The sequence below is a fragment of the Poromitra crassiceps genome (assembly GCF_964638095.1).
Source record: "Poromitra crassiceps genome assembly, chromosome: 5".
Classification (NCBI taxonomy): Eukaryota; Metazoa; Chordata; class Actinopteri; order Beryciformes; family Melamphaidae; genus Poromitra; species Poromitra crassiceps.
The window spans coordinates 42,182,220-42,208,565 of record NC_139642.1 but is presented as its reverse complement, the minus strand read 5'-3'; the positions used below and the strand labels follow the sequence as shown (position 1 = coordinate 42,208,565).

General features: G+C 44.9%; 1 protein-coding gene across 1 annotated transcript in view; it reads left to right on the top strand.

The window, feature by feature from the left end:
- The window catches only part of arhgap42b (Rho GTPase activating protein 42b), a gene marked incomplete at its 5' end in the record, with an annotated part of 94,422 nt that overhangs the window by 55,622 nt on the left and 12,454 nt on the right, over window positions 1–26,346 (top strand). Inside the window, 10 exons of the mRNA XM_083637133.1 lie at window positions 3,715–3,786; window positions 12,689–12,790; window positions 13,020–13,130; window positions 15,009–15,113; window positions 17,337–17,466; window positions 17,847–17,947; window positions 19,946–20,055; window positions 24,164–24,242; window positions 24,554–24,593; window positions 25,211–25,273. Coding sequence (XP_083493259.1) covers window positions 3,715–3,786; window positions 12,689–12,790; window positions 13,020–13,130; window positions 15,009–15,113; window positions 17,337–17,466; window positions 17,847–17,947; window positions 19,946–20,055; window positions 24,164–24,242; window positions 24,554–24,593; window positions 25,211–25,273 — 913 coding nt within the window. The remainder of the gene's footprint in view (window positions 1–3,714; window positions 3,787–12,688; window positions 12,791–13,019; window positions 13,131–15,008; window positions 15,114–17,336; window positions 17,467–17,846; window positions 17,948–19,945; window positions 20,056–24,163; window positions 24,243–24,553; window positions 24,594–25,210; window positions 25,274–26,346) is intronic.

Here is a 26,346-nt window from a genome sequence, read left to right as displayed (position 1 = left end):
GCCTGGCCTTCATGGCATTCTAATGTGCCTCTGCAAATTAACACTTATGATGTGTTTGATATGTGGACTGGTAATCTAAGGCTACTGTAGGAGCAGGAGCAAGGGGAATACAGCACATTGGCATTCCTCCTCCTATCTGCTAATGAAATTGCTCAGTGCTATTGCATCCTTTCAAGCATCACACTGTGCTCGCTCATCTGGCTTTAATCCTGTTGATGGAGCTTGTTGCTGAGGGCATATCGGCACAATGCCAGTTTCAAACTAATCCATCCAGTCTGAAATAAGTTGGTCCCTTTCAAATCAACATTACAATCAGCTTCCAGGAAATTAATTAGCAAAAAATGAATGAAACATGTTGAACATTAAAAAGAACTGAATTAGCTGTACTGATTACAATATCCCTCTCCTTGATTTCTTTTCCTTTTCTTTGTAATGAATGAAAACAAGAAGATAACCATATTACTGTCTTGATTGTCTGATGCTCCAACATGTGCGCTCCACTGTCAATCCATTTGCATTTGAAAATTGATTTTAAACTTGTCCTTATTACGTCAAAGTGTAAATGGATGCCTTACCTGAGTGTTAAGCTGTCCAAATGTACTTTCCAAAGTATTGCGATAATTTGTCTAACTTGGTCAGGTACAGTTATCAATGACATTTGGAATTAATCAGGCTTAGCAACCATCCCCCAAGATTCCAGAGGGTACAAAACAGATTTATTTTTTTGGCTTTTATTCAATTCTGAATATTAGAGCATAATCTCAGAAGCTTATATAGCTTTATATTTAATTGTCCTGTCCATTTCATTGGAAATGAAAAGCTAATGGTATTAGAAATCTACATTTCAAGCAGGGTAATACTGCAGGCTCGATTAGACTGAAAGCATGGGAGATAAGACAGAGGAAATGACATTATCACACTGCCAGAGTAGTCTAAGCTTGCGATTGATGCAGCAAATACTGTCGTGATTACTTCAATATGAACGGAGGATTATAAGCGTCCGCTGATGACCGTCAAATCTCCTTTGCTCTGCTCGTGTAGTGTTACTTGTAACATCTTGGCTATCTCACAGAGGTACTCTCTCTGTGTGGATTGGAGAGGTTATGTTGGGTGGAGATTCATAACAAGCAGCTGTTTGTAGAGATAAGGCTCTTCTAAGTTCACTTGAGGCTAGTTCAGGCGTTGACTCAGAAGCTACACGTTTGGATGGAAATCTTTTAAAGCCTTCACCGACTTTGCAATGTCCACAGAGTTTTGACTTAGATACCAATACACTGTTTAATATCTAAAAAGGTGATACTATGATACAAAAGTAGAAAAATGCGAGCACACTCGGAGAGTGAACAAAGAGGTCCGGTGCACGGCACGAATACAAATTAAACAAGAAAAAGCCAGCACTCAAAAAGTCCTTTTCAATATTTAATTTACCTCAGTCAGGAATACAGCAGCACATACATGTTTCGGCCCTACGGCCTTCCACACTGAGGAAGGCCGTAGGGCCGAAACATGTATGTGCTGCTGTATTCCTGACTGAGGTAAATTAAATATTGAAAAGGACTTTTTGAGTGCTGGCTTTTTCTTGTTTAAGATACTATGATACAAACCAGAAAAAGACACAGAACAACACTCACTGAGGCACTTTATATTCAGTTTTCAGTTTTTCGATCTGTTGGTTGGGCATCTGTCTTTGTCAACTCTGTAAGCCAAATGCTACCATGTTTTTCTCCTGGAACCAGTCAAGCAGTTTAGCTGCTGGAACCAGTCAACCAGTGTAGGTGGACTGGGATTCAGTTGAAGATGTGATGGACTGTTTGACATGCTGTTGTCATGTTCTCAGCTGTCAGACTCCGCTGTAATCCATGTCAAGAGCCAGACCGCAGCTGTCTATTCCCATCCTTTCTCTGCTTTTCTCTTTTAACTATTCCAATCGGCGTGTGGAGACCCCGGGCTCTGCGGGTAAAGCAGGATTTTAGCTTGCAGGAATAAAACATTTGGTGAAAGTTACATCAAATGTATCTAATGTAATCATGGAAATGGTGTCAATCAAAGTCTTATTGAAACTTCATTTATTGTGACAGCAATGTGCCATGGAGGAAGTGATCAGTGAAGTCACCTGGTGTAGTCTAGTGGTTGGTACATTAACCTGCACACTCGTGACCCTCCATGGGACATGTGACACCCCTGCTGTAGAGAAACACAAGGAAAGAGACCAAGGAGACAAGAGCTGAAATGTTGCTACGCCAAATAATTGGACCTGGAATTGAATTTCAGTCCAAAACCATAATTTGAGCTACAGATGTTTTATCTCAAGTTCAAAAAGCCTGGCTGCAACCACAGAGGACCTCAAACGCAATTATATAATTAAAATAAATAGCGACAACAACGCTATTAAATTACGCTACAAGCTCACAACACATGGCATGATTTTTCATCCCACCCCATTACATCTAAAGAGAGTGGGGAACAGTAGTGGGGCTTTTAGAGCGATTGTGGCTTCACCTTGAAGTGCTCTGTTGTGGCTGGGTGAGGGTGAGGGTGAGGGGGCTGACAGGGTTCTTTTGGGACAATGAAAATGCGCTGTGATTAATGGATCAAAACAAAAAGTCCATCTCCAGAGGGCCAGTGTGTGTGTGTGTGTGTGTGTGTGTGTGTGTGTCTGTGTGTGTATGTGTGTGTGTGTGTGCTCACGCGGCCCGCGGCCGGCCGGGAAGGTGCTGCTAGTCCATCTGAGCCGACACCTCTAAATTAGTGTTGGTATTATAGGTGCATTATTGAGCTCAGACCTTAGTTTATCACGTCCACTCACCACACAGAATAACACTTTCAATCAAGCTAAGAGCCGTGCCAGTTGTGACAGCACCTCCCGCAGAGCAGCCCCACCGGCCAGATGTCATCTGATGTCGGTCGTTGAAAGGCGGTTCGCGGGGGAATTCGGCGCCACCTTAATGGCGCCTTTTCCGAAAATGCGCCACCCGAAAGGATTGAGCGTGGACCCATAATTGACCCAATACATCTCCCCTTATCTGTTTCTGTCTGAAATTGAGTCTGTGCGGAGGCTCTGGGAGAGACCTTTTACTCTGGCCGTGAGGCAGGATGGCTCTCACAGATGTGTGCAGACATGCTTCCAAATGTAAATGCATTGTGGTCTGCAGTTGTGAAGCTCCCTCATTCCCCCGCGCCGTGTCATATTTCAGCGAGGTTTGACAATTCCGGTGCTTCACGGTTCACATAAAAAGGCACAATTTTCTTCTATCTCGCAGGAGCACTGTCGAGTGCTGTATCTCTTATCTCTGCTCTACTCATTTTAGGGCACTCCACAGAAATGCATTGTTCATTGTCACTGGTTTAAAAGATATTAATGAATGTGATTGCTTTATACAGTGGCTGTGTTCGGATTCAATGCATCCTCATTTGACTGAAGCTGGACAATTCTCTGTGCTGTACTTTCCTATCTGTCATACACTTTATTACAAATTAATAGGAGTTTGAGCAATGCCAATGTAATGATGCTGAATAACCACTGGATTAAAAACTCTTCTTCTCCTTTCCCTTCTATTGGTACTTTTAATGCCAAGGGTTAGAATCGGATCACATCTTTCAGTCAATCTATAATGTCTATATGTATCTGCCATATGCCTGCCTGTGTATGTGTTTGTTTCAGATTTTTCTTCTTCTTTTGTATTTTTTTATGTATTTTTTTTTACTTATTTTCAGATTCAGAATGCAGACGATGTCTTGATTACTCCCCTGGAAAAGTTTCGGAAGGAGCAAATTGGTGCTGCAAAGGTAAAGAGACCACCTGCATGTGCAATCAGCATCTTAAAAGCAGAGGATGCCTCCTGCTGCCCCCCCCCCCCCCCCCCCCCCACACCTATGCCCCATGATAACGGTTCATCAAAAGTAACCTGACACTACTAAGCGACGGAGATAAACATTGACATTCAACTGTGATATTTAAAAATAACTCAAGCTGCGTGAGATGAAATGATCATGAGTTTTCTAATGGTGGCTAAAAGTGATACACAGTTGACCTCGAGTTTAAGGTGAAATATTGAACTAACCGATGATTTGGAATGATTGTATTACTTTGACAGACACATTACTGTATGCACAAATACATCGAGTTGGGGAAGTTGTTTTCAAAATTGCCTTTCGCACATGCGCAGTTGAGCAAATGTGAGCATTGCCTTATTATAGTAGTGAGATCTGCAGGAAACTACAGTAATCAGTAGCATAAATCCACTGGAATACTCACTCACACAATATACAGTAATCCCATTACTTTTTGTTATGTTTAATTACTTTGCTGCCAGAATTCATAAATCACAAAAACTCAGACAGTTAGACAGTGTGTTGTTCTAGACTATTATTGTTGCTGTCATCAATCTCGCAATCTAAGTGCCCTTCTCCCTTCAAAGATGTTACTGAGTGATCAAACAAGTAATGTAACAAGTAATGTACTGTATCTTTAATCTATTTACTGTGAGTTTGTACTGCAATTAGCCTGGTAAATCCATCCTGATCACCTGAACTCACATTCTGTTTCGCTCCACGGATCAGCGATCAGCCATTTCCAGAAATCACAATGTAACCGGGCCAATCAACACTGTAGTTGACGTAATCTGCTGCTGGTAAAGCAGTAATGGCATCAACAAACGGTAACATTAACGTTAGTAAAGTAAACACAGCCATACTGTAAGTTAGCCTAGGTAAACCATCCGGTCACGTGAACTCACATTTGTGTTTTGTTCTATGAGACCGTCTGGCTCTGACCGTCAGAAATCACATTGCACAGGCCAATCAGGGACCTGCCTCGTATTGACAACATAACCGGCCAATCGGGAACGCCACTGGCAAAACAGTAATGGCTGCCTCCGTTTACACAGTCATAAGTGCAGTTATTCCAGAAATAGACTCAAAGACAACAAATAAACAAGAACAGGAGTATGTAACAGCAGAGTTTCTTGGCAGAAAAGACGGTTTCACCGTTCTTCCGAGTGGATTTGGTGATGCCCATTGGCTGAATGAGTTTGTCAAGGCGAGTAGCCCCGCCCACTGAAATCTCTGTGGGCAAATAGAACTCCCCACTAATCTGTAGAGCGAAACATTGAGGTCAAGTTATCAGGAGGGTTTTACCAGGCTTCATTGCAATCACCTTTTTCGCAATCAGATTACAGTAAATCCTGTTACAAGCGATGCATTCCTCTCCCAGCCTGTGGATAGATTGTGGATTGATATCAGTTGGGGTTCTGTGGTATTTGCTTGAAGCCATGCTGTCTCCACACTGGATGTTTTGTTGAAGCAGAAGTTGACTCCATGGAACCGTGTGGGCTTGTTGCTAGCAGCTATGCTCTCATTCCTGGCCAAATCAAAGACAGTAGCCTCAAAGCAACATGTTTGGCCAAATCAAAGACAGTAGCCTACACAGCAGCATGTTTGTGGTCATTTGCTTGGTGGTGGATCTCAAGTCTTCGCACAGCCCTCCCACTGAGATCCAGAGCCATTTTCTGAGTGGCCCTTGTGAATCCTTTGCACATCTCTACACACTACACAGCCACCCCCCCCCCCCACCCCAAAATAAATAAATAAATAAAATAAAATAAAAAACTTGTGAGGGACATTCCAGCGTCAAATCCAGACTCGCGTTCGGCAGCCACTGGTCTGCAAAAGTAGTCACTTTACGGCGCTTCATTTGCAAAGAAACGTATTTCTCTTTTCTCTGTGTTGAAGTGTTAACATCAATCATTCTCCTGTTTTTACTGTCCATCCAGACTGAATGATTGTCTTCGCTTCACATCTCGGCCATCACATGTATCTGCCATAATGAAATGGCCCCTCTCTCTCTCTTCCCATCTCTCTCCCCATCACATGCTCACTGTTATTGCTGCCATTCTCAGTGTTTATAAAATGGTTTCTTAAAAGCCAGCGCCTCTGTCACTCCCACTGTCTCTTATTTCCTCCGACCACTTCCTCCTAATGGCTCTCCCCCTCCCACTCCCCCCTCCCCCGCTAAACATTAGCTCAACTAGAGTGAGATGAAAGGCGGAGATCACGAGTGGACGGACAACTTTCCGCCGTACCGAGAATCCCGAGAGGTCTGCAGGCAGTCTGACCCTTCCAGTTACTGCGCTTCGCGTCGGCGGACGTCACATGAACAAACGGGGGGAAGCGCTCGCCTTATTTGGGAATGCTGCTAGTAATCCCACGGAGGTCACGTATACCAGTGTAATGGCTGCTTAGGCCCAGGAGCAATCGCACACTCTGCAGATTCACTACAGAAGCTACAACACGTTTTCATTAAGTGCAGCCAGCTTCACACAAGGATTAACTCAACCTACCGGAATGAAGACTCTAAATTTGCTCCGTCTAATAGCAAGTGCACATTAAGACCACTGAATTGAGAGCACAGCATAAAAACATCTCTGTCTTTTCACATGAACATGGGAAGCTAATGTAAATTTCAGCCGTCAAAATGGGATCTAGAACCGAAATAAATGTTGTATGTTCCTTTTTCTCCACTTTCAGATACATTTTTCCTCTCCACTGAAAGTCGCCCCGAGGCAAAGCACAATGCAATCTGTGATGAAAATAAGCAGTGAAAGTGGCTTATGGTTTTGGCAGCATGTCTGCTGTTAGCTGTCATTGTGTCAACACACTCAGCTCTTCTGTGCATGCACTAAATTGCCAACTGATCTCCTCCACCCCGGACCTCAACCTTAAGTCTTGACCTCTCGCGTAGATCTGCTGTTGTAAGGGCTACATGTTGGATTTTATTCACAAGCTGAGGGCCAGTGGAAGTAAACTGCCTGTAGCTGAATCCACACTATTTGTGTGTTTGTGTGTGCTTGTGTGTGTGTGTGTGTGTGTGTGTGTGTGTGTGTGTGTGTGTGTGTGTGTGTGTGTGTGTGTGTGTGTGTGTGTGTGTGTGTGTGTGTGTGTGTGTGCTTGTGTGTGTGTGTGTGTGTGTGTGTGTGTGTGTGTGTGTGCGTGTGTGTGCGTGTACATTGCTTGTCAGATGATTTGGAAGAAGGCCTTGGAATTTAAGCGGACCCCAGAGAGACTATTTCCAGTAAATACCAGGGGGTTTGTGACTGGCGGGTGGCATGCTTGCTGCCCTGCTCTGAAGTTGGCAATATTAAATTCTCTTCAACATTAGGGGCGCCGTAGGGGTTTGACACTAGCTGAGCACAAAGAATTAGCGCAAACAGAGCCAGATGGGAGTCAAATGGCCACTGATAATATGAGCTGTCCTCATATCACAAAGGGTGTGCAGACATCAGATGATTGGCTAGTTAGGGTCTCTGGAGGCAGAAATGACATTTGCATTCATGATAGGAAATCCCAAAATACGCTAACCAAGACACAGTGGAGTACAGGGATCAATTAAGAGTGGCTGGAGGTCAGTCAATTAAAAGTGGTTTGAGGCACGCCAGCTGGGCTGCACTGAAACAAATCTCTTTTGACTTTGGTTAACCTTGAGTTGTTCTGGTACCTCAGCAGACCAAGGTACCTGTCACAGCCACACGCTCATGTTTTGACAGTTCACAGTCTTTGTCAAGACCTGTCCTCAACCCATCTAAATTTAATTGCAGTGTATTTTTGTTTTTGTTTTGTTGTTTTGCACAAATTACAAAAACACTGAATAAAGAGGAAATACAAAACAAACGGTGCAAGTGAGACAAAAACCCCAAGAGGCTTATAAAAACATGTCACCCAAAAACACAGAGGGAGAAAAAAATCCAGATGACAGCGACACAGATGACATCCAGACTCAAACATTTTAGTACAAAAATAATAAAATGCATGAATTACAAGTGATGGAAATCAAAGAACTGTCCCTTTCTGTCACCTTCCACTGTGCACTGCCCAATAAAGCAGAAGCTCCATTAAAAACAACCTTTCAGAAAGTAATTATGTTTTCCGCTGATCACAAGAATGTCATGAGGCAGGCATCAGAAAAGGCCTGAGAGGTCTGTCTGGCTTTACCTGTTTGAATGTGACTTCCATTGTCAGTGTGGTAGCAATAGCAAGGTCACTATATCTCGAATCCATGTCGAGTCTCGAGTCCCCAGTGTTTGAGTCTGAGTCCAAGTCACCAAAGAAGAGACCAAGTCAAGTCCCCATTACCTGAATCCGTTAGCCTACTGAACATGAGTGTGAATCCACACATACATACATACATACATACATACATATACATACATACATACATACATACATACATACATACATACATCTATACATTTCAGGTGACCCCATTCGAATTACATGCGACTACTTGGGGTCGTGACCCCAAGGTTGGAAACCACTGCCATATTGTGTAGTGAATCATATCGTGAGATATGCACATCGTCCCATCACTAATAGCCATGTTACTCATGTCATTCCTTCTCTGTGTCTAATATTTCCTGTCAGTCATCACTATCCAACAAAGCAGAATCACCATGAAAAATAATCTGCCATATTAATTAATCACAAGGCTGAGCAGCAATAGTGGTTGGCTAGCTATTGGGATCTCAAGTCCCAGGAAAATGTGGTGCATTCTGTCACGTTGGACCTGATATCCATTAGAATGGACAATTTAATTTGATGTGAAAACTATCCTCAAAGCTGATGATCTCCTGATTCCTGGAATGTACAATGTGGAGGGGCTGAGGCCAGCATAGAAGCTTGTGCATTCTGCCTAGTCATGGACTTCGTATTGGGCATCACTGACCAGTGACCAAGACTGAAAGGATAAAACTCAGATGTGTCTCAAGGAGTTTCAGATTTCTTCCTGATCTAAAGAGTCTTCATTATTCCCATACTTACAGGGAAAGGCTTCAGGGAACCCTATGGTACTGTACTGTATAGAACTTATGTGTCAAAGGATCTTTCACACCTTAATCATTTTGTTCACACCTTAAGCGTTTGAAGATTGGTGTAATGAAGACACAGGCTTTTCCCTTTCCCTTCGCAGCTTGGCTCAAAGCTCAAGGGTTCATTTGAGATCAGATGCTCAGAGAATATCTCTCATCTGTAGATGTAAGAGAATGTAGAGTCGAGACTACACTACATGCTGTACGTCATACTGTTCATCAGTAAAGGGTCATATATTGGCCTATGATGCTTGTATCAGAGAGAAGAAGCACTAATAAGTATTTATTATTTATTCACTGCAGCTTGACTCGTCGTACGTGCTCTAAATAGAATGCTGTGTGTGTTTTTCATCTCTTCAGTAGCAGATGTTCATAATTATTCGATGTTACGCTAATTGGCAAACTTCTTGATGTCTCTGTTGTCGCCTGTCTGTGTTGTCTCCTCAGGAAGTGTGGTTTTAGGTAAGGAGAGACATTTTTTTGGCTTTGTAGCAAAGCATTTGAACTCTACTGAAGCCTTGCCTTCCCTGTGGAAGCCAGAGCTCATGTGCGGTGGAGCATCAAAATAACTCGCCTATTGCTATTTAATCGCCATTCTCGACCGCCGCTCCAATTAGCTGGCTCTAATGAGCTCACAGAGATAGGTTGCAGAATTTTCCCTTTCATGTCACCGCTCAGAGAAGCCATTTAAAACCGACATGTGGTGAGATACACTGCATGTGACGCCTTGCTAGTTGCTACCCATTGATGTCTGCAAGCGCGCACTACTGCCTTTGGAGATTCTGGGGGTGTCGGACAGTTAAGTGTGTGGTGTGATATCTGGGATGATTTCCTCCATACACACACACCCACACACACAAAGTCTACCACCTCTCAGTGCTGCTTACCGCCGTTACCATGGCGATGTGAGGCTTGGAAAAAGATGGCCCTGAGGCTCGTTAAGGCCGGTGTCAAAACCGGCGATGCGAGACTAGCGTCCAAATATTCCCTCCCCCCTAGCATCCTCTCTGTGCAGGCGAACTGAAAACACCTGATAACCAGCGGGACAGCTGCGTGCACCTTTTTCTGTTGGCGGTGCTTTCCTCCCCTCGCAATTAAGAAACTCACCCACATTACAGCTGCCATCAAAGAGCACTAACAGCACCATGAGACTCGCCGGTTAGAAATGCCATCACGGAGGAATCTGCATCAGAAAATGCTCTCTCTCTCTCTCTCTCTCTCCCTCTCTCCCTCTCTCTCTCTCTCTCTGTGCATCTGATTTATTCATGAGGGCGAACAAAGCAATCAGATGAGGAAATCTCCCCTGTGGTGGGTTCATGTGTGTTTTTGTGCACCGCCACACCACTGTGTGGAGAAGTGCTTTGGCTTCGATCCGCTCACAGCCAGCTGATTACTCTGGGGGCTCTGGCATTAGTTTCTGTCAGAAACTCCCAACTCCTGTGTGTGCTTCAGGCTGTATCTCTCCACATCTATGTCCTCTGCCACCACATGTTGGGCTTCAAAGCTTCTGCCAGCACTGATCCCCCACCTTCTCCAGCAGAGTCTTTTAAATCACTCGTATTCCTCTCTGATTACAAGAACAAGGAGGAGGAGGAGGAGGGGAGGGTGCTCGACAGGGGGACAGGCCAGTAAACAAGTCCTGCAAGGTGGTCCTCTCGGTAGGACCAGTTAATGCGCCTTGTTCCACTTCCTGCATCAAAACAAAGCAGGAGACTTGGGTGACTAATCAGGCTGGCTCTGCCTCAGAGCTCCGAGTCACTCCCCCACTCTTTGTAAGTGTGAAAGAGTTCGTCCTGGCGCGCTCACACCGGTCAGCAGTCCGTGGAGTAGCCTATGTGTCTGCGGGGCTCAGCGAAACCTAAAGCTCTTCATTTGCCGTGATCCACATGGGGTGCGTGGGCGTGCATGGCGATGACGAGCGTGCGCGTTTGGATCTTCCTCAGGGCTTCAGTTGCATGCGTGGCTGCATGCTCACGTCAACAGCACTCACAAAGCTAGAGCGTCAACTCCCTTTTGTTCTCTAATAAAAACCACTCAATCCTTAAGGGAAATTTATTTCCTGTCAACGTGATATCATATTTATTCATGTTTATTTTGCTATCCACCTGTTTATTTATTTTTTTTACTTTTTTCTGAATTGCGGGCGTATACACAATTGATTTTTCTCTCTCCTGCTGAAACGGTCGTACCAGGACAAGAAAGATGGAAATAAGATGCTACCACATGAAATTATCTATTGATTTTTCTGTTGAAGTTGTAATAGTTATGTGTCTGTGTGTGTTCAGAAAATCACACTCAGAGATGGTGTAACAGTGTCTGTGGTAGTACAGTGTCTGTGTGTGTGAATTCCTGCAATGAGTTGAACTGCAGTAGCCCGGCTGAGGCAGAACCCTGTCCTATAGGTCATATCAGTAGCTCATAGATTTGACTGGTTAAATTTCAGGGCCATGGGAATGAAAACAAACAGGCAGGATCTGGTTACAGTGGCCGTTTCCTCACACCGGCCCCCCGCCCACCCACCCCTATTCGGTCTCTCCGCAAGTCCCTTTGTGAGTGTTTGTGAGATGGGCATTAAGTGGGTGCAAGACTGGTTTAGAGTCCAGACATGCAGACAGACTCGGATGGCCTCACACAGACCAATTCTCTCTGTTTGGACAGAGTTTGATGAAGGCCTGTGAAGTGGATCTTTTGTTGGGTCAAATGTTCAGTCTCTAAGTCCAAAATGTGTAATAAATGAGCATCCGGCATGAAAAGCCTATTTCCTGTTCTTCGCTCAGAGTCTTCAAGGACACTCGGTCTGACTCTGGGACTCGTCTCAGAGTTTTCAAAGGACACTCGGTCTGACTCTGGGACTCGTCTCAGAGTCTTCAAGAACACTCGGTCTGACTCGGGGACCCGTCTCAGAGTCTTCAAGGACACTCGGTCTGACTCGGGGACCTGTCTTAGAGTCTTCAAGAACACTCGGTCTGACTCGGGGACCCGTCTTAGAGTCTTCAAGAACACTCGGTCTGACTCGGGGACCCGTCTCAGAGTCTTCAAGAACACTCGGTCTGACTCGGGGACCCGTCTTAGAGTCTTCAAGAACACTCGGTCTGACTCGGGGACCCGTCTCAAAGTCTTCAAGGACACTCGGTCTGACTCTGGGACTCGTCTCAGAGTCTTCAAGGACACTCGGTCTGACTCTGGGACTCGTCTCAGAGTTTTCAAAGGACACTCGGTCTGACTCGGGGACCCGTCTTAGAGTCTTCAAGAACACTCGGTCTGACTCGGGGACCCGTCTCAGAGTCTTCAAGGACACTCGGTCTGACTCGGGGACTCATCTCAGAGTCTTCAAGGACACTCAGTCTGACTCGGGGAGTCGTGGGCAGCTATAGAGCTTGACTTGCCAGAGTCAGCAGGTGAAGCATAACAAGGAAGGAAAATGCAAACAGCATTGAGCTGGTCCTGTCTGTGACAGTGCCAAATGCATTATGCCGTTGATGATTTACAGTGTTATGTATTTAGCCGTGAACTCATTTCCCTGGCTGGGGCACCGTCAGGATAAAAGCGTATATATCTCAGGCACCCTATTGATAATGCCGAGTCCTTATTGAGCATGCTGACATTGTCTTCTCATCATTACACGGTCATATGGCACTTTTATGACCTGTGATAATGTACTGAGAGGATTTTCTAATGACGTAGGGCAAATAGTGTCATGAAAATGTAGTTAGACTTCCACCTAGTGGTGGTTCAATCACAAACACCCAGGCCAAGATTAGAATGCATTTTGTACAGTAGTTTGGGGTAATGTTTCAGCTTTGCATGTGTCTTGTGGACCTTTTTTTCAGGAGGGGAAGAAGAAATTTGATAAGGAAACAGAAAAGTACTACTCCACGCTGGAGAGACACCTCAACTTGTCATCTAAAAAGAAAGAAGCATATCTCCAGGAGGTAAAATTATATAAAAAAAAAAATCTGAGCCCACGCTGTATCTTTAAATAATCCACGGTTTCTAAAAGTAAGGCTAGTGTTTGCACAATTCTTTACTCATTAGCTTTCTTAGCAAGCACAGAGAGAGGTTTCCAGGTGTTGATGTGTAAGCATTAACGCTCCCTGTCCGCCCAGGTCGACCTCGCTCTTTGTCATGGCACTAACCCTGGTTTTGTTTGCTCATTCTCAGGCCGACACACAGATTGATAAGGAGAGACAGCTCTTTTATGATGCTTCCCTTGAGTATGTGTTCAAAATACAAGAAGTGCAAGAAAAGAAGAAATTTGAGTTTGTCGAGCCGGTAAGAGACGTGTCAGTCTGACATAGACAGAAAACAGGCATATCTTATAAAAACGCATAAGGATGAGATACAGTAGGTGAAAAAAAGGAATATACATATGTAATGTTCTAAACTACTATAACTATATGACTACAATATGTGCTTTGCAGTTTATATTTGGTAAAAACTTTAGTTTAACTGGTGAAGAGTCATAATAGCACAGATTCAAATTTACTACTGAGATAGTCTGCCAAGCGAGACTAATTTACTACTGACTAAATCAGCTTAAATCTCTTGTTAAATGACTCCCCTCTCTCGCAAAGATATTCCTGCTGAATTTGAGACAGGTACATACCATAGATCTCCCTCAAGTATAAATAAATCTACAATGTGTATCCCACATGTTCCTCTGTCATCTTCAGCACAGATCCATGTAATCTACCGTCTATCCATTTAGGGAAGGTAAAATGGGGTAAAGTGAAATGAGGAGCTTGTTGTCAAATGAAACAAGACAAAGCGCAAATTGCAACTCAGAGGCTGTATAAAAGCCACACTGCTCCTCAGAGGCTGTATAAAAGCCCCCCTGCTCCTCAGAGGCTGTATAAAAGCCCCCCTGCTCCTCAGAGGCTGTATAAAAGCCCCCCTGCTCCTCAGAGGCTGTATAAAAGCCCCCCTGCTCCTCAGAGGCTGTATAAAAGCCCCCCTGCTCCCACAACTCAGAGGCTGTATAAAAGCCCCCCTGCTCCCACAACTCAGAGGCTGTATAGAAGCCCCCCTGCTCCCACAACTCAGAGGCTGTATAAAAGCCCCCCTGCTCCCACAACTCAGAGGCTGTATAAAAGCCCCCCTGCTCCCACAGATATGGGGAGGGTGTAGTCAGTCCTAACATCTTTAGTGCAGACGTTACCAGGAAGAATTAAGTTCATAAAAGGTATAAAAGCTATTAAGTGTCATGGAACGTGAGATGTGAGCAAAGCGACTGCTTAAAAGGCCCTTGTTCCCAATTGTTTACCTCCACCGGCAGCTCACCCACAGCTTGGGCCCACAGCCCGGGCCAGGAATGTAAATCTCCAGGCTCCAGGTAGTGCTGGGAAAATGACAAGGCTCAACCTTGCCTGTGATGAATCTGGGCACAGATAAGATGGCTCATCCTTGAACACTGATATACCAAACCTCATCTCAGGAATCAAATCAGTGGTTGTGTCTGTGGATTTGACTGAGTGAGAGCAGCTCTCTCCAGCAGCACTCTCTCTCTCTCTCTCTGAGGGATCCTCCACAATACTGGAGATGGGATCAGTTTGTTCCAATAATACTGACAGTGCAGTTTCCCCCACACAATGGTCAAGGATGCTTCTATGTTATGCACAAAACTAGATCAATATCTGTCAGCAATAATCAATTGCAGCTTGACGCAACTTTCCTTATGGGCCTTTATCTGATGTGCAACACTGTCATACTGGAGGGAATACATTTAATTGCATCTAATTCACTAATTAATTTTTTAACAACGGATAATCCTGCTTAGCAAGATATTAATTAATTCCTAATGGACAATACAATGTGTATAATTGAAGAGTTTCCTTTCAAAATGGGACCTCCAGAGTGACATTTACTCTTAAAACCAGTGATAGCACAGAATTAAAAACCGATTATGATATTTTTCAAATGAGAGGAGAGAAATTAAACCCTTGGTTGAGAAAATAATATCACTGTTACAGATTGGATCGACCCATATTTTAGAGATATGGAATGATAAACCTAAACCGTCCAAATGGATGCAGTGCATTTTGGAATAGAAGGTCAAATGTTTCCCCCATTGTAAAGTAGAAATGTGGATGTAAATTGTGCATTCACACTGTCAACACTGTCAATCCCCCTTAACTCTTGCTTCCTTTGCAGCTCCTGGCTTTTCTTCAGGGTCTGTTTACGTTCTACCACGAAGGCTATGAGCTGGCTCATGAGTTCGAGCCGTACAAACAGCAGCTCCAGTTCAACCTGCAGAACGTAAGTGCCAGCCCGTGTCTCAACACCTCGGGGGTTGTACACAAAGGCAACCATCCACGTAATCAGATCCTGAAGCTTATCATGCCCCGATATAACAAGCGCGCTTTTCACAAATGGATATCTGTGTGATTAGATGAGATTCTCTGCCGCACAGGAGATCAATATTTCCAGAGTGTTGTGTTGCAGGCAGTTACTGCAGGCCATTTAATGGTGCCGTGTCAAAAAATGAGTTAGAGTTGGGAGTAAAAGTACGGCTGTTACCATGATGTCCCCTTCCTGTTACCATGATGCTCCCTTCCTGTTACCATGATGCCCCCTTCCTGTTACCATGATGCCCCCTTCCTGTTACCATGATGTCCCCTTCCTGTTACGATGATGCCCCCTTCCTGTTACCATGATGCCCCCTTCCTGTTACGATGATGCCCCCTTCCTGTTAACATGATGCCCCCTTCCTGTTACCATGCCCCCTTCCTGTTACCATGCCCCCTTCCTCTTACCATGATGCCCCCTTCCTGTTACCATGATGCCCCCTTCCTGTTACCATGCCCCCTTCCTGTTACCATGATGCCCCCTTCCTGTTACGATGATGCCCCCTTCCTGTTACCATGATGCCCCCTTCCTGTTAACATGCCCCCTTCCTGTTACCATGCCCCCTTCCTGTTACCATGATGCCCCCTTCCTGTTACCATGATGCCCCCTTCCTGTTACGATGATGCCCCCTTCCTGTTACCATGATGCCCCCTTCCTGTTAACATGCCCCCTTCCTGTTACCATGCCCCCTTCCTGTTACCATGATGCCCCCTTCCTGTTACCATGATGCCCCCTTCCTGTTACCATGATGCCCCCTTCCTGTTACCATGCCCCCTTCCTGTTACCATGATGCCCCCTTCCTGTTACCATGCCCCCTTCCTGTTACCATGATGCCCCCTTCCTGTTACCATGATGCCCCCTTCCTGTTACCATGATGCCCCCTTCCTGTTACCATGATGCCCCCTTCCTGTTACCATGCCCCCTTCCTGTTACCATGATGCCTCCTTCCTGTTACCATGCCCCCTTCCTGTTACCATGATGCCCCCTTCCTGTTACCATGATGCCCCCTTCCTGTTACCATGATGCCCCCTTCCTGTTACCATGATGCCCCCTTCCTGTTACCATGATGCCCCCTTCCTGTTACCATGATGCCCCCTTCCTGTTACCATGATGCCCCCTTCCTGTTACCATGATGCCCCCTTCCTGTTACCATGCCCCCTTCCTGTTACCATGCCCCCTTCCTGTTACCATGATGCCCCCTTCCTGTTACCATGCCCCCTTCCTGTTACCATGATGCCCCCTTCCTGTTACCATGCCCCCTTCCTGTTACCATGATGCCCCCTTCCTGTTACCATGATGCCCCCTTCCTGTTACCATGCCCCCTTCCTGTTACCATGATGCCCCCTTCCTGTTACCATGCCCCCTTCCTGTTACCATGCCCCCTTCCTGCATCGCCGTAACCTTACCGCTTGGAGCCGGGGGGCCCAAATTTCTCTTTGACCCAAGTGTCAGCTCCACTGCCCCGGCTGTACCCACTCAGTAACCCTCTCTCCATGTCCTCAGCTGCACACTGCTGTAATAAGGGACAGAGTCACTGTCTGCTGTACCCACTCAGTAACCCTCTCTCCACGCCCTCAGCTGTAATAAGGGACAGAGTCACTGTCTGCTGTACCCGCTCAGTAACCCTCTCTCCATGTCCTCAGCTGCACACTGCTGTAATAAGGGACAGAGTCACTGTCTGCTGTACCCGCTCAGTAACCCTCTCTCCATGTCCTCAGCTGCACACTGCTGTAATAAGGGACAGAGTCACTGTGGCAGAGTGGGTAGAGAATCTGCAAATGTGTCACGCTGACATTCTCTGTTGTAAAGCACGGGGGGGGGGGGTGGCATTGACAACTGGGTCTCTGTCCTCATTTGCCGTCATCTCAAGTTCAGTTTAATTTTAATGTATTCTAATTAGATGTTGTCTCTGTATTTCTAAACGGGTTGCCGAGATGTTATTTGCAGCTATGCAAATACAAAGCAACTGTCTGTTATATGATTTCTTTTCCTTTTTACTTATGTTTCCATCTGCTACTTGACGCGGGCAAAATAAAGCTATTCAGACATGAAGGATCACAGAAAAATGACGCAAATATGCAAATTCTCAGCCGCTATGCCCACCATCATCTGATCCTGCGTTTGTGTTTTCAGACACGAAACAACTTTGTGAGCACCAAGCAGGAAGTGGAGAAACTGATGCGGCGGATACGATCTGCAGATCAGGACTATAAACCCCCGGGCAAGTGGACGATGGAAGGCTTCCTGTACGTCCAGGAGAAGCGTGAGTCTTTCTAGCTGGGCGCCCGGCCAGCCCCAACCCTCTCGCTCTCTGTACCCCAAACCCCCCCGCCCCCCTGCACATATAAGTGCATGGTTTTACATCCATCACCATAAACATGTCTTGAGCTCTCCCAGGCCTCCGCAGAAGAGATCCTCTCACACAGAGCTCATAATTCAGCCTGCTTACGAATTCACTTTGATGTGCTCTCAAACAAGAGAGGAAATACTGCAAATGGTAGATTTTTATCTGCAGCAATAAACAACTTTTGATTCATCGCACTTTAATTGCAAATTGATTTTCAGAAGTCATTCCAGAAGCTTGTGGTCCGGGAAGAATTTGTGGCTCAACTGCTTTTCTTTTTCTTTGTTGGTCTGTCCTAGGTCCCCTGGGATGCACATGGACACGCCACTACTGCACATATGAGAAGGGCAGCAAGACCTTCACCATGAGCAACACTGAAAATAAGTCAGCTGGCAAACAGGTTAGTTGAGTTGAGTTTAGTTTAGTTTCCTCTGCCAAGGAGGTTATGTTTTTGGTGCCGTTTGTCTGTCTTGTGAACAGCATTACGGAAAAACTACTGGGCCGGTTTTCATTAAACATGGTGAAAGGGTGTAGCATGAGCCATTTCCAGCTAACTAGATTGTCAGCCATTTTGAATTTGGACCAGAACAGTTTTTTTTGCTACTCCTACAAAATGTTGTCCAATCTTCACCAAATCATGACAAACGGGATGTCTGGACTGTCCTGCACAAAACTGATTGAGCAGTTTTTTTGATAGTCCACACACTGTTTTCATTGACTTACAAAGTTTCATGGGTGGGGCTTACTGTATTTTAGAAAATTGCCATAACTCAGGAATGCATTGTCCTATGGCAGCGGTGTCAAACTCATTTTAGTTCTCGGGCCACATGGGACCCAATCTGGTCTCAAGTGGGCCAGACAACCTATAAATAACACCCTAGAATTTTCCCATTTCTTTTAGTGTAAGGAATTAGGCCTACAGGTAGCCTGCATTTTAAGAACATGGTTTCATAGGGTGGTTATCTCAGCTACCATAGGCCTATTATATCAAAACTACTGTCTGTAACTGTGCATTACAATTGATGGCAACTGTGCAATTCTTCTATTCAGTTTAGTGATGAATACAGAAAACATGAATAGGCTACATAATATCGTAACTTTCCCCTGAAACCTCTTAGCCTGCATCAATATGTGTCAAATCCTGAGCTTGAAAAATTGGATGTGCAATTTTCACACTTTGCAAAGTCATCATGTAGGCCGGATTGGACCCTTTGGTGGGCTGGTTCTGGCCCACACATGTACCAAGTTCTGTTACCATAGGACCTATGGTAACAGAACTTGGTACATGTGTGCAGGTATGTACTCTGACATCATGTGCCAAAGCTGGTGTCATTGCACCATTAGGGGGCGCTACAGCAATGTTTTACATTTTAAATTGTCATAACTCAGTGAGTGTATATCATAGAAACACAATTCCTTTACTGTTCCTTGAGTCAAGCCGCAGGCCCCGCCCATTTCCGCCTTTAAAGCTAAAGTGAAAAATTACTTTTTAAATATTTTAGATCACATCCCTGGTCATAGAGTGCATCTAGATAACATTATGCTAAAAAAAAAAAAAAAAACTTTGGTTTTTCACATAAAAAATCAACCATGTTGTCTTTTTTCACATCAAAAATCAACCTTCATTAATAACAAAATCTCACAGCATTGGTGTCATTTCGCCCATAGGTGGCGCTATAGCAGTCTGTTATCAGGATTATGGAAAAACAACTGGGCCAATTTTCATGAAACTTCATGGAAGGGTATAACATGGCATGGGCCAAGGAAGAACCCATTACATTTTGGAGGAGATTCGATCCGACTCACGAAATTTGCATATCACAGAAGACTGGACTATTGGCCTTGGTGGAGGTCTGCACTCTCTGAGCGCCCTTTTACTTGACTTGACTTGACTTGACTTGACTTGACTTGACTTGACTTGACTTGACTTGACTTTGCTCTTTTAATGCTAAAAGCTGAGAAAAAGAGTGAGGAAATGAGTGAGTGAAACAAATAAACCCCAAGTGGCTTTTAAAAATGCCCCAGTGGGAAAAATTAGAAGAAATTCAAGATGACAGAATTGTGATTTGGGCACAGAAAACAAACAACGTCAAATCTAAAAACGGACATGAATGGTACTACAAAAATAACAAAATCCATAAATAACCAGTAAGGGAAACTCAGTGACTGAACATAACCCTGATATGGAGAAATTAAGAGTGTAATGCATTGTACATTACGAACAGATTCACCTCATTTAGATGAATTTACTCTTACAAATGAGTTGAGAGCCACCATGAACTAAAGCAGATACTGTGTCTATGATGATGGCAAAGGCAGGGTTAAGGGTGTAGCCTTCACAGATGTGCATCTTCAACTGCTGTATTCACTTAGTGGTGCTTTTTTCCTCCTTTTTTAGAATGGTCTAGTCATGAGCCCGGCTGAAATGTTCCAGCTCAAGTCCTGCATTCGGAGGAAAACGGACTCCATCGACAAGCGTTTCTGCTTCGATATCGAAGTAGTGGAGAGGTATGTGACTGCCTACATGTTCCTAGCAGTGTCTTGCCACTTACATGGACTGAAAACATATACAACATAATATTTAAAACTACCACCAGCATGATGGCAGCTAATATCTAATGTATCTAACTCTTATTCTGTATATTCCCCCATTATTGAGACATTTGGCAGCCATGTTGCTGTTTCAAGATTCACTTTAATAGCCACAGTAAATAATCAGTTTACAAACAAGGAATTTGACTTAGTGCAGTCCTTTAAAGTGACATTATGGCAGGTGGGGAGGGGGGAGGATGATGTCAGTGTGTGTGTGGGGGGGGACCCCAGCCCGTTACCAAGCCCGTTACCCAGCTCAGGTAAATAAAGTCCTTATTCGTGGGGGCTTTCAGGTCTCGTTGATGAGGCGGATGGCAGTTGGGAAGAAACTGTTCTACCAGACCTTATGGCCCATTTCCATCGCTGGTATCAGCGCGGCCCCGCCCAGCTCATCTCGCTTTTTTGTCTCATTCCACCGATCAAAACCTGGCCAGCCTGGGTTGAGTCGGGGTTGAGTCGTGCTAGTTTTGGTCCCTGCTTTGTTGAGGTTCTAGCGCTGTGGACCCGGTACCATACGGTGACGTGAAAACACTGCAGATTGGTCAGGCAGAATCGTGTCTACTCTATCTACTGTCAATGCTGGATACCAGTTTAGTGGGGATTACCTTCTCTTCTGTTATTTTCATCAGTCTTTTGTGTTGCTGCCTTCGGCTCTGGTGAAATAAAAGCGATCTCCTTACTCAGCTTAACATGACGGTGGTTTTCAATTGTTTTGAGAGAGAAAAAAATCCGCTCCTCAGGAAGCCCTTTGTAGCTGTGTGCAGCGTCGGCTCCGCTAGGCCGCAGGCGGGGCTTTGGTGAAGCCACGGTGTTGCCTGGTGAGAGGCCGCCGGGGTAGAGCCTTCACTCTGTAGCGCAACCCCCGTCCCTCGCGCCCGTCCCTCACGCAGCGCATGCATGTGAGTTTAACTAACAACAAAGTGATATCCATTCTCCTGGCTGATTGTCACATTTGCCCATGTACACTGTAGGTCATTTAGAGGCAACAGTATTTCATAAACAGTTTAAAAGTTCTGTGGATGGACTTAATTGTAACGTTATATGTTATAGCCTACTTCGGAATATGGGCGGAGGGCAGATATGCGGTCGCTATGACGACCAGGTGTGGGCGGGGGTGGGCGGGGGCAGATGACCAGCGGTGGAAGCAAAACGTCCATCGGGTTGAAACAAGTAGAGCCGAGTGGTGACGAGCTGTACAGGGCTGTAAAATGTGGTGGAAATGAGCCATTAGTCTTCTGCCAAGGAGGAGAGCCTCCATGAGTTTATGCCCTGGGTGGGAGGGGTCAGCCATGATTTTCTGAGACCGCTTCAGCATCCTGGTGGTGTGCAGGTCCTGAAGGGATGGCAGGCTGCATCCGATCACCTTTTCAGCACAGCGGATGATGCGCTGCAGTCTGGAGATGTCCTTGAGGACAGGGGCAGCATACCAGACAGTGATGGAGGAGGTGAGGATGGACCCGACGGTGGAGGTGTAGAAAAGCACCATCGCCACCTTTGGCACCTTTGAACTTCCTCAGCCGCTGCAGGAAGTACATCCTCTGTTGTGCCTTCTTTGTGAGAGCTCTGATGTTCAGCTCCCATTTCAGGTCCTGGGTGATGATGGACCCCAGGAAGTGGAAGTGTTAACTGGGGAGTGGGGGAGGGTAGGACTGCGTTCCTCCTGTAATCCACAACCATTTCCACTGTCTTTTGAGCATTGAGCTCCAGGTTGTTTTGACTGCACCAAGTCATCAGATGGTCGATCTCCTGCCTGTACGCAGACTTGTCTCCATCAGAGATGAGCCCTATGAGGGTGGTGTCATCTGCAAATTTCAGGAGCTTGGCGGACTAGTCATCAGTTCCTTGGACTCCCATTGTATTTGAGAAAGAAAGAAAAAAATCCTAACAACTTGAAAACTATTAGAAATGATCAAGGTTGAGGAAATCCCCATGCTACACACACTAGGTAGGTGTCTTTCCTGAGGATTCACTCTATTTGATCATAATATAGCCTCTGAGTAAGAAGCTCACCCTCTTCATATTAAGGCATTGGCTTGTGGAATAATGGAGTAGCAATGATATAATGGGGTAAAAAAGTTCAGTATAGTATTTTCATCAAATATAGTCGTTTTATGGGATGTGTGAAGGCGTTTAAAATGCCTTTTCAGATATACTGCACTTACATGTAGGAAGTGTTGGATCAGAGGAAAATGTCTCCCCAATCGCTCAGTGGTGGCAATAACAATCTGAACAATAGTTAATATACCGGTATTAGCAAACTGTCAAGGCAAAAATCACACAGTATCCACCAAAAACTGGTATTATTATTTAAGAATTTTCTTAATCGCAAATTATATTTAAAGATATGATGAACTTGATACTGATAATCTAGCCCTACATGGGATGTTTTCTAATACATAATCTATAAAGACAATTAACCCTAATTAGTGTGTGAATAGACTGCATTTGAACATGCAAGAGCAGTTCAGGTTTAATTAACATCTTCAAAGAATGAGAGATAAATTTGACTTTTAACAACATGAATGCCAGTCTCAGATGTTTTCTGCTCTGTGTATGTCCTGCATGTCCCTCAAGTCCTCTCCCTCCCAAGCTTTTGTTTACTATTATGTCCTTAACATCGATATTTATTTTACTCTTGAACCCATTTTTCGTATTTTCTCTGTGTTCATGTCAATGTAGAAATGACATCTATCGCGGAACTCTTTTCAGACCACTTCAGTTTTTCTGTAAAGTCCGGTATGTGAACTGACCAGTGCTGCCCTCTCTGACCAGTTGCATGTGCTGCATGTTTGCTGCTAATCATCTCATTCACTAATCGCAAATCCCAACCTTCTAATGAGATACTGCTGCCTTCTTATCACTGCACAAAACCACGGGCTCAAATATATAGACTTTTTAATTTCCCCCCCACATGTCTGCAATTGCTCAAATAATCCATTGATTTTTGCCAGAAGCAATTCAATAATTGATTGTTTTTCCGCTGATTGAAAATTTCAGAAGATCCTCTAGCCTTATGGAAACATTTAGAACTGATTTGTTTTTAATTTTTCACTAGGGTATAGGATGCGGGAAGGGCCAGAGATGAATGTGAAAATGTAATGCCTGCAAGTCAGCTGCCCCTGGAATAGAAAGTGGCTGAATTGATCAAGTTGTATAGGTGTTGAGAGTGTAATGTCAGCACATTATGGCTGTGTGTTAAGACCTAGCTTGTCCTGCTGCATTGCTTTTGCCCGGCCAGGCCGCAGCACTCCTGCTCACCCTTGGTGAGCGCTGCTGAGCATGGAAAGTAACTCTAGTTTATTTGCAGGACAACTCATTTATCATAGCAGCGATGCCCCAAGGTGCTTGTTCACTACCACAAGGACAATGTGGGCCAAGCTCCAGTCAGCTTCAGGCTCATCCATTCATCCTCATTAAATTAAACACGCTGTTACACCAATAGCCTAGCCGGAACCGGGCCAATCATCTCAACACCTCATTTTTAATGGCAACACACGCAACTTTACATGGCTCTCCGCTCATACTAACTATCACCACTGGGTGGGGATTCATATTCATGTGGCAATGATTGAACAGATAATGTTTTGAAATCTGGTTACTATTGAATGTAGCAGTGCTGCTGTGTGTCCTTTGCAAATACTGCTCAAATCACTTTCAACGACAACATACTGTAGCCATGTTTGCACATAGTGAGGTGAGACATGAGAGGAAGAACCTGTGGAGATGTTAACAGAGACACACACACCTAGTGATATAGCTGCTGGAGATCACAGAGGATATGAAGGCGTCTGCATGTGTTGGGTGCAACAGCGAGAGACACACATGTAACATTGTTAAATTGGGAGTGGAATGTAAGCACCGAGCCAACTGAGAGCACAGTTTGAAGTAAAACATTTGCACAAGAGCTATTTTAGTCACACTAGTCCTTTTATAGTGGTCTGAGCCAGTGTAAACATGGTCCGTCCAGGGACCCCAGGGGCTGTGACATCAGATTGAGACCGGCTTCTCTCTGAAATCTTTCCAGGCATGGTATTGTGACACTGCAGGCACTGTCCGAGTCCAACCGAAGACTGTGGCTGGAGGCTATGGATGGCAAGGAGCCGGTGAGCAAATCTGTTTGTGGGCGTGTGTTTTTATTTTTTATTTTTTTGCTGGCTCCTCTCCGGCTAATTTTTATAAAGCCTCGACAAGGAAGCAAATCCCAGAAGTGAACTGTTTGTCTCTGCCGCCCTCTCCTGGTTGATTCAGGTTATAGCCTAGGTCTAGCCTCCAGCTGTGCTAATAATAGATCAAGTGCATGAGCAAGTGTGGAAAACCCTGACATCACTACCTGGTTTGAGAAATGTTGTTTGATTTAAACATTTAAAGCATTAGGCTGCTTAACTTGTTTATCGTTTCTGTAAACCTTCTCTAGATTTACAACCTCCCAGCCGTACTGAGCAAGAAAGAAGAGAGTAAGTGTGTGTTTTTTATGCCTCTTTGTTGTTGTTTTTGTGTGTGCCTCTTTTATCAAATATACACTACCAGTCAAATGTTTGGACCCACCTGATTAAATGTACTACAGTATGTTTTTCATTGTCTTCAAGCCATTTTAATCTACATGCTTATGCTTAAATGATTGAAGTGTGTTTCATAGACACACATAAATGACATTGATGCCTTTGTATGCATTCCTAATTTCTAAGAATCTAAAATATAATGTAGTTTTAATTTGTTTAGCACATATAGTGTAGTTTTGATGCTTTTACTATTATTCTACAATGTGGAAAAATAGCAAAACAAGAAAAATATCTGTCCAAACCTTTGACCCGTAGTGTATACAGCCTTCTCGACTGATCACAGTTATATAATACTAACCCCAACACATTCTGTTACCTGCAGCCACCTCTATTCATTAACACAATTATTTGACATCCACCCACTCAGCTGACACAGTGGAGGCTTGCAGCGAAGGCGCTGTATCTTATTAGTCAGGGCACAAGCATAGGGCAGAGCTTGTTATCCCTGTGCGGCGCCTACTTAACCCACACAGTAACTGATGCGTCAACACTATCTTTGTGTTGTGTTGCAGCGTTCCTTAATGAGGCGGGCTTTAACTTTGTGAGGAAGTGCATTGACCTGGTGGAGCTGAGAGGTGAGGCTGCCTACAGTAGGCCTACATCTATGTAACAGTGCATTGACCTGGTGGAGCTGAGAGGTGAGGCTGCCTACAGTAGGACTACATCTATGTAACAGTGCATTGACCTGGTGGAGCTGAGAGGTGAGGCTGCCTACAGTAGGCCTACATCTATCTAACAGTGCATTGACCTGGTGGAGCTGAGAGGTGAGGCTGCCTACAGTAGGCCTACATCTATGTAACAGTGCATTGACCTGGTGGAGCTGAGAGGTGAGGCTGCCTACAGTAGGCCTACATCTATCTAACAGTGCATTGACCTGGTGGAGATGAGAGGTGAGGCTGCCTACAGTAGGCCTACATCTCTCTAACATTGACCTGGTGGAGCTGAGAGGTGAGGCTGCCTACAGTAGGCCTACATCTATCTAACATTGACCTGGTGGAGATGAGAGGTGAGGCTGCCTACAGTAGGCCTACATCTATCTAGCAGTGCATTGACCTGGTGGAGCTGAGAGGTGAGGCTGCCTACAGTAGGCCTACATCTATCTAACAGTGCATTGACCTGGTGGAGATGAGAGGTGAGGTTGCCTACAGTAGGCCTACATCTCTCTAACATTGACCTGGTGGAGCTGAGAGGTGAGGCTGCCTACAGTAGGCCTACATCTATCTAACATTGACCTGGTGGAGATGAGAGGTGAGGCTGCCTACAGTAGGCCTACATCTATCTAGCAGTGCATTGACCTGGTGGAGCTGAGAGGTGAGGCTGCCTACAGTAGGCCTACATCTATCTAACAGTGCATTGACCTGGTGGAGATGAGAGGTGAGGCTGCCTACAGTAGGCCTACATCTCTCTAACATTGACCTGGTGGAGCTGAGAGGTGAGGCTGCCTACAGTAGGCCTACATCTATCTAACATTGACCTGGTGGAGATGAGAGGTGAGGCTGCCCACAGTAGGCCAACATCTATCTAACAGTGCATTGATCTGGTGGAGATGAGAGGTGAGGCTGGCTACAGTGTAGGCCTACATCTATCTAAAAGTTGAATGTAGCCGTGACTACGCATAGCAGTACAATTCCTCACTGCACAGTACAAC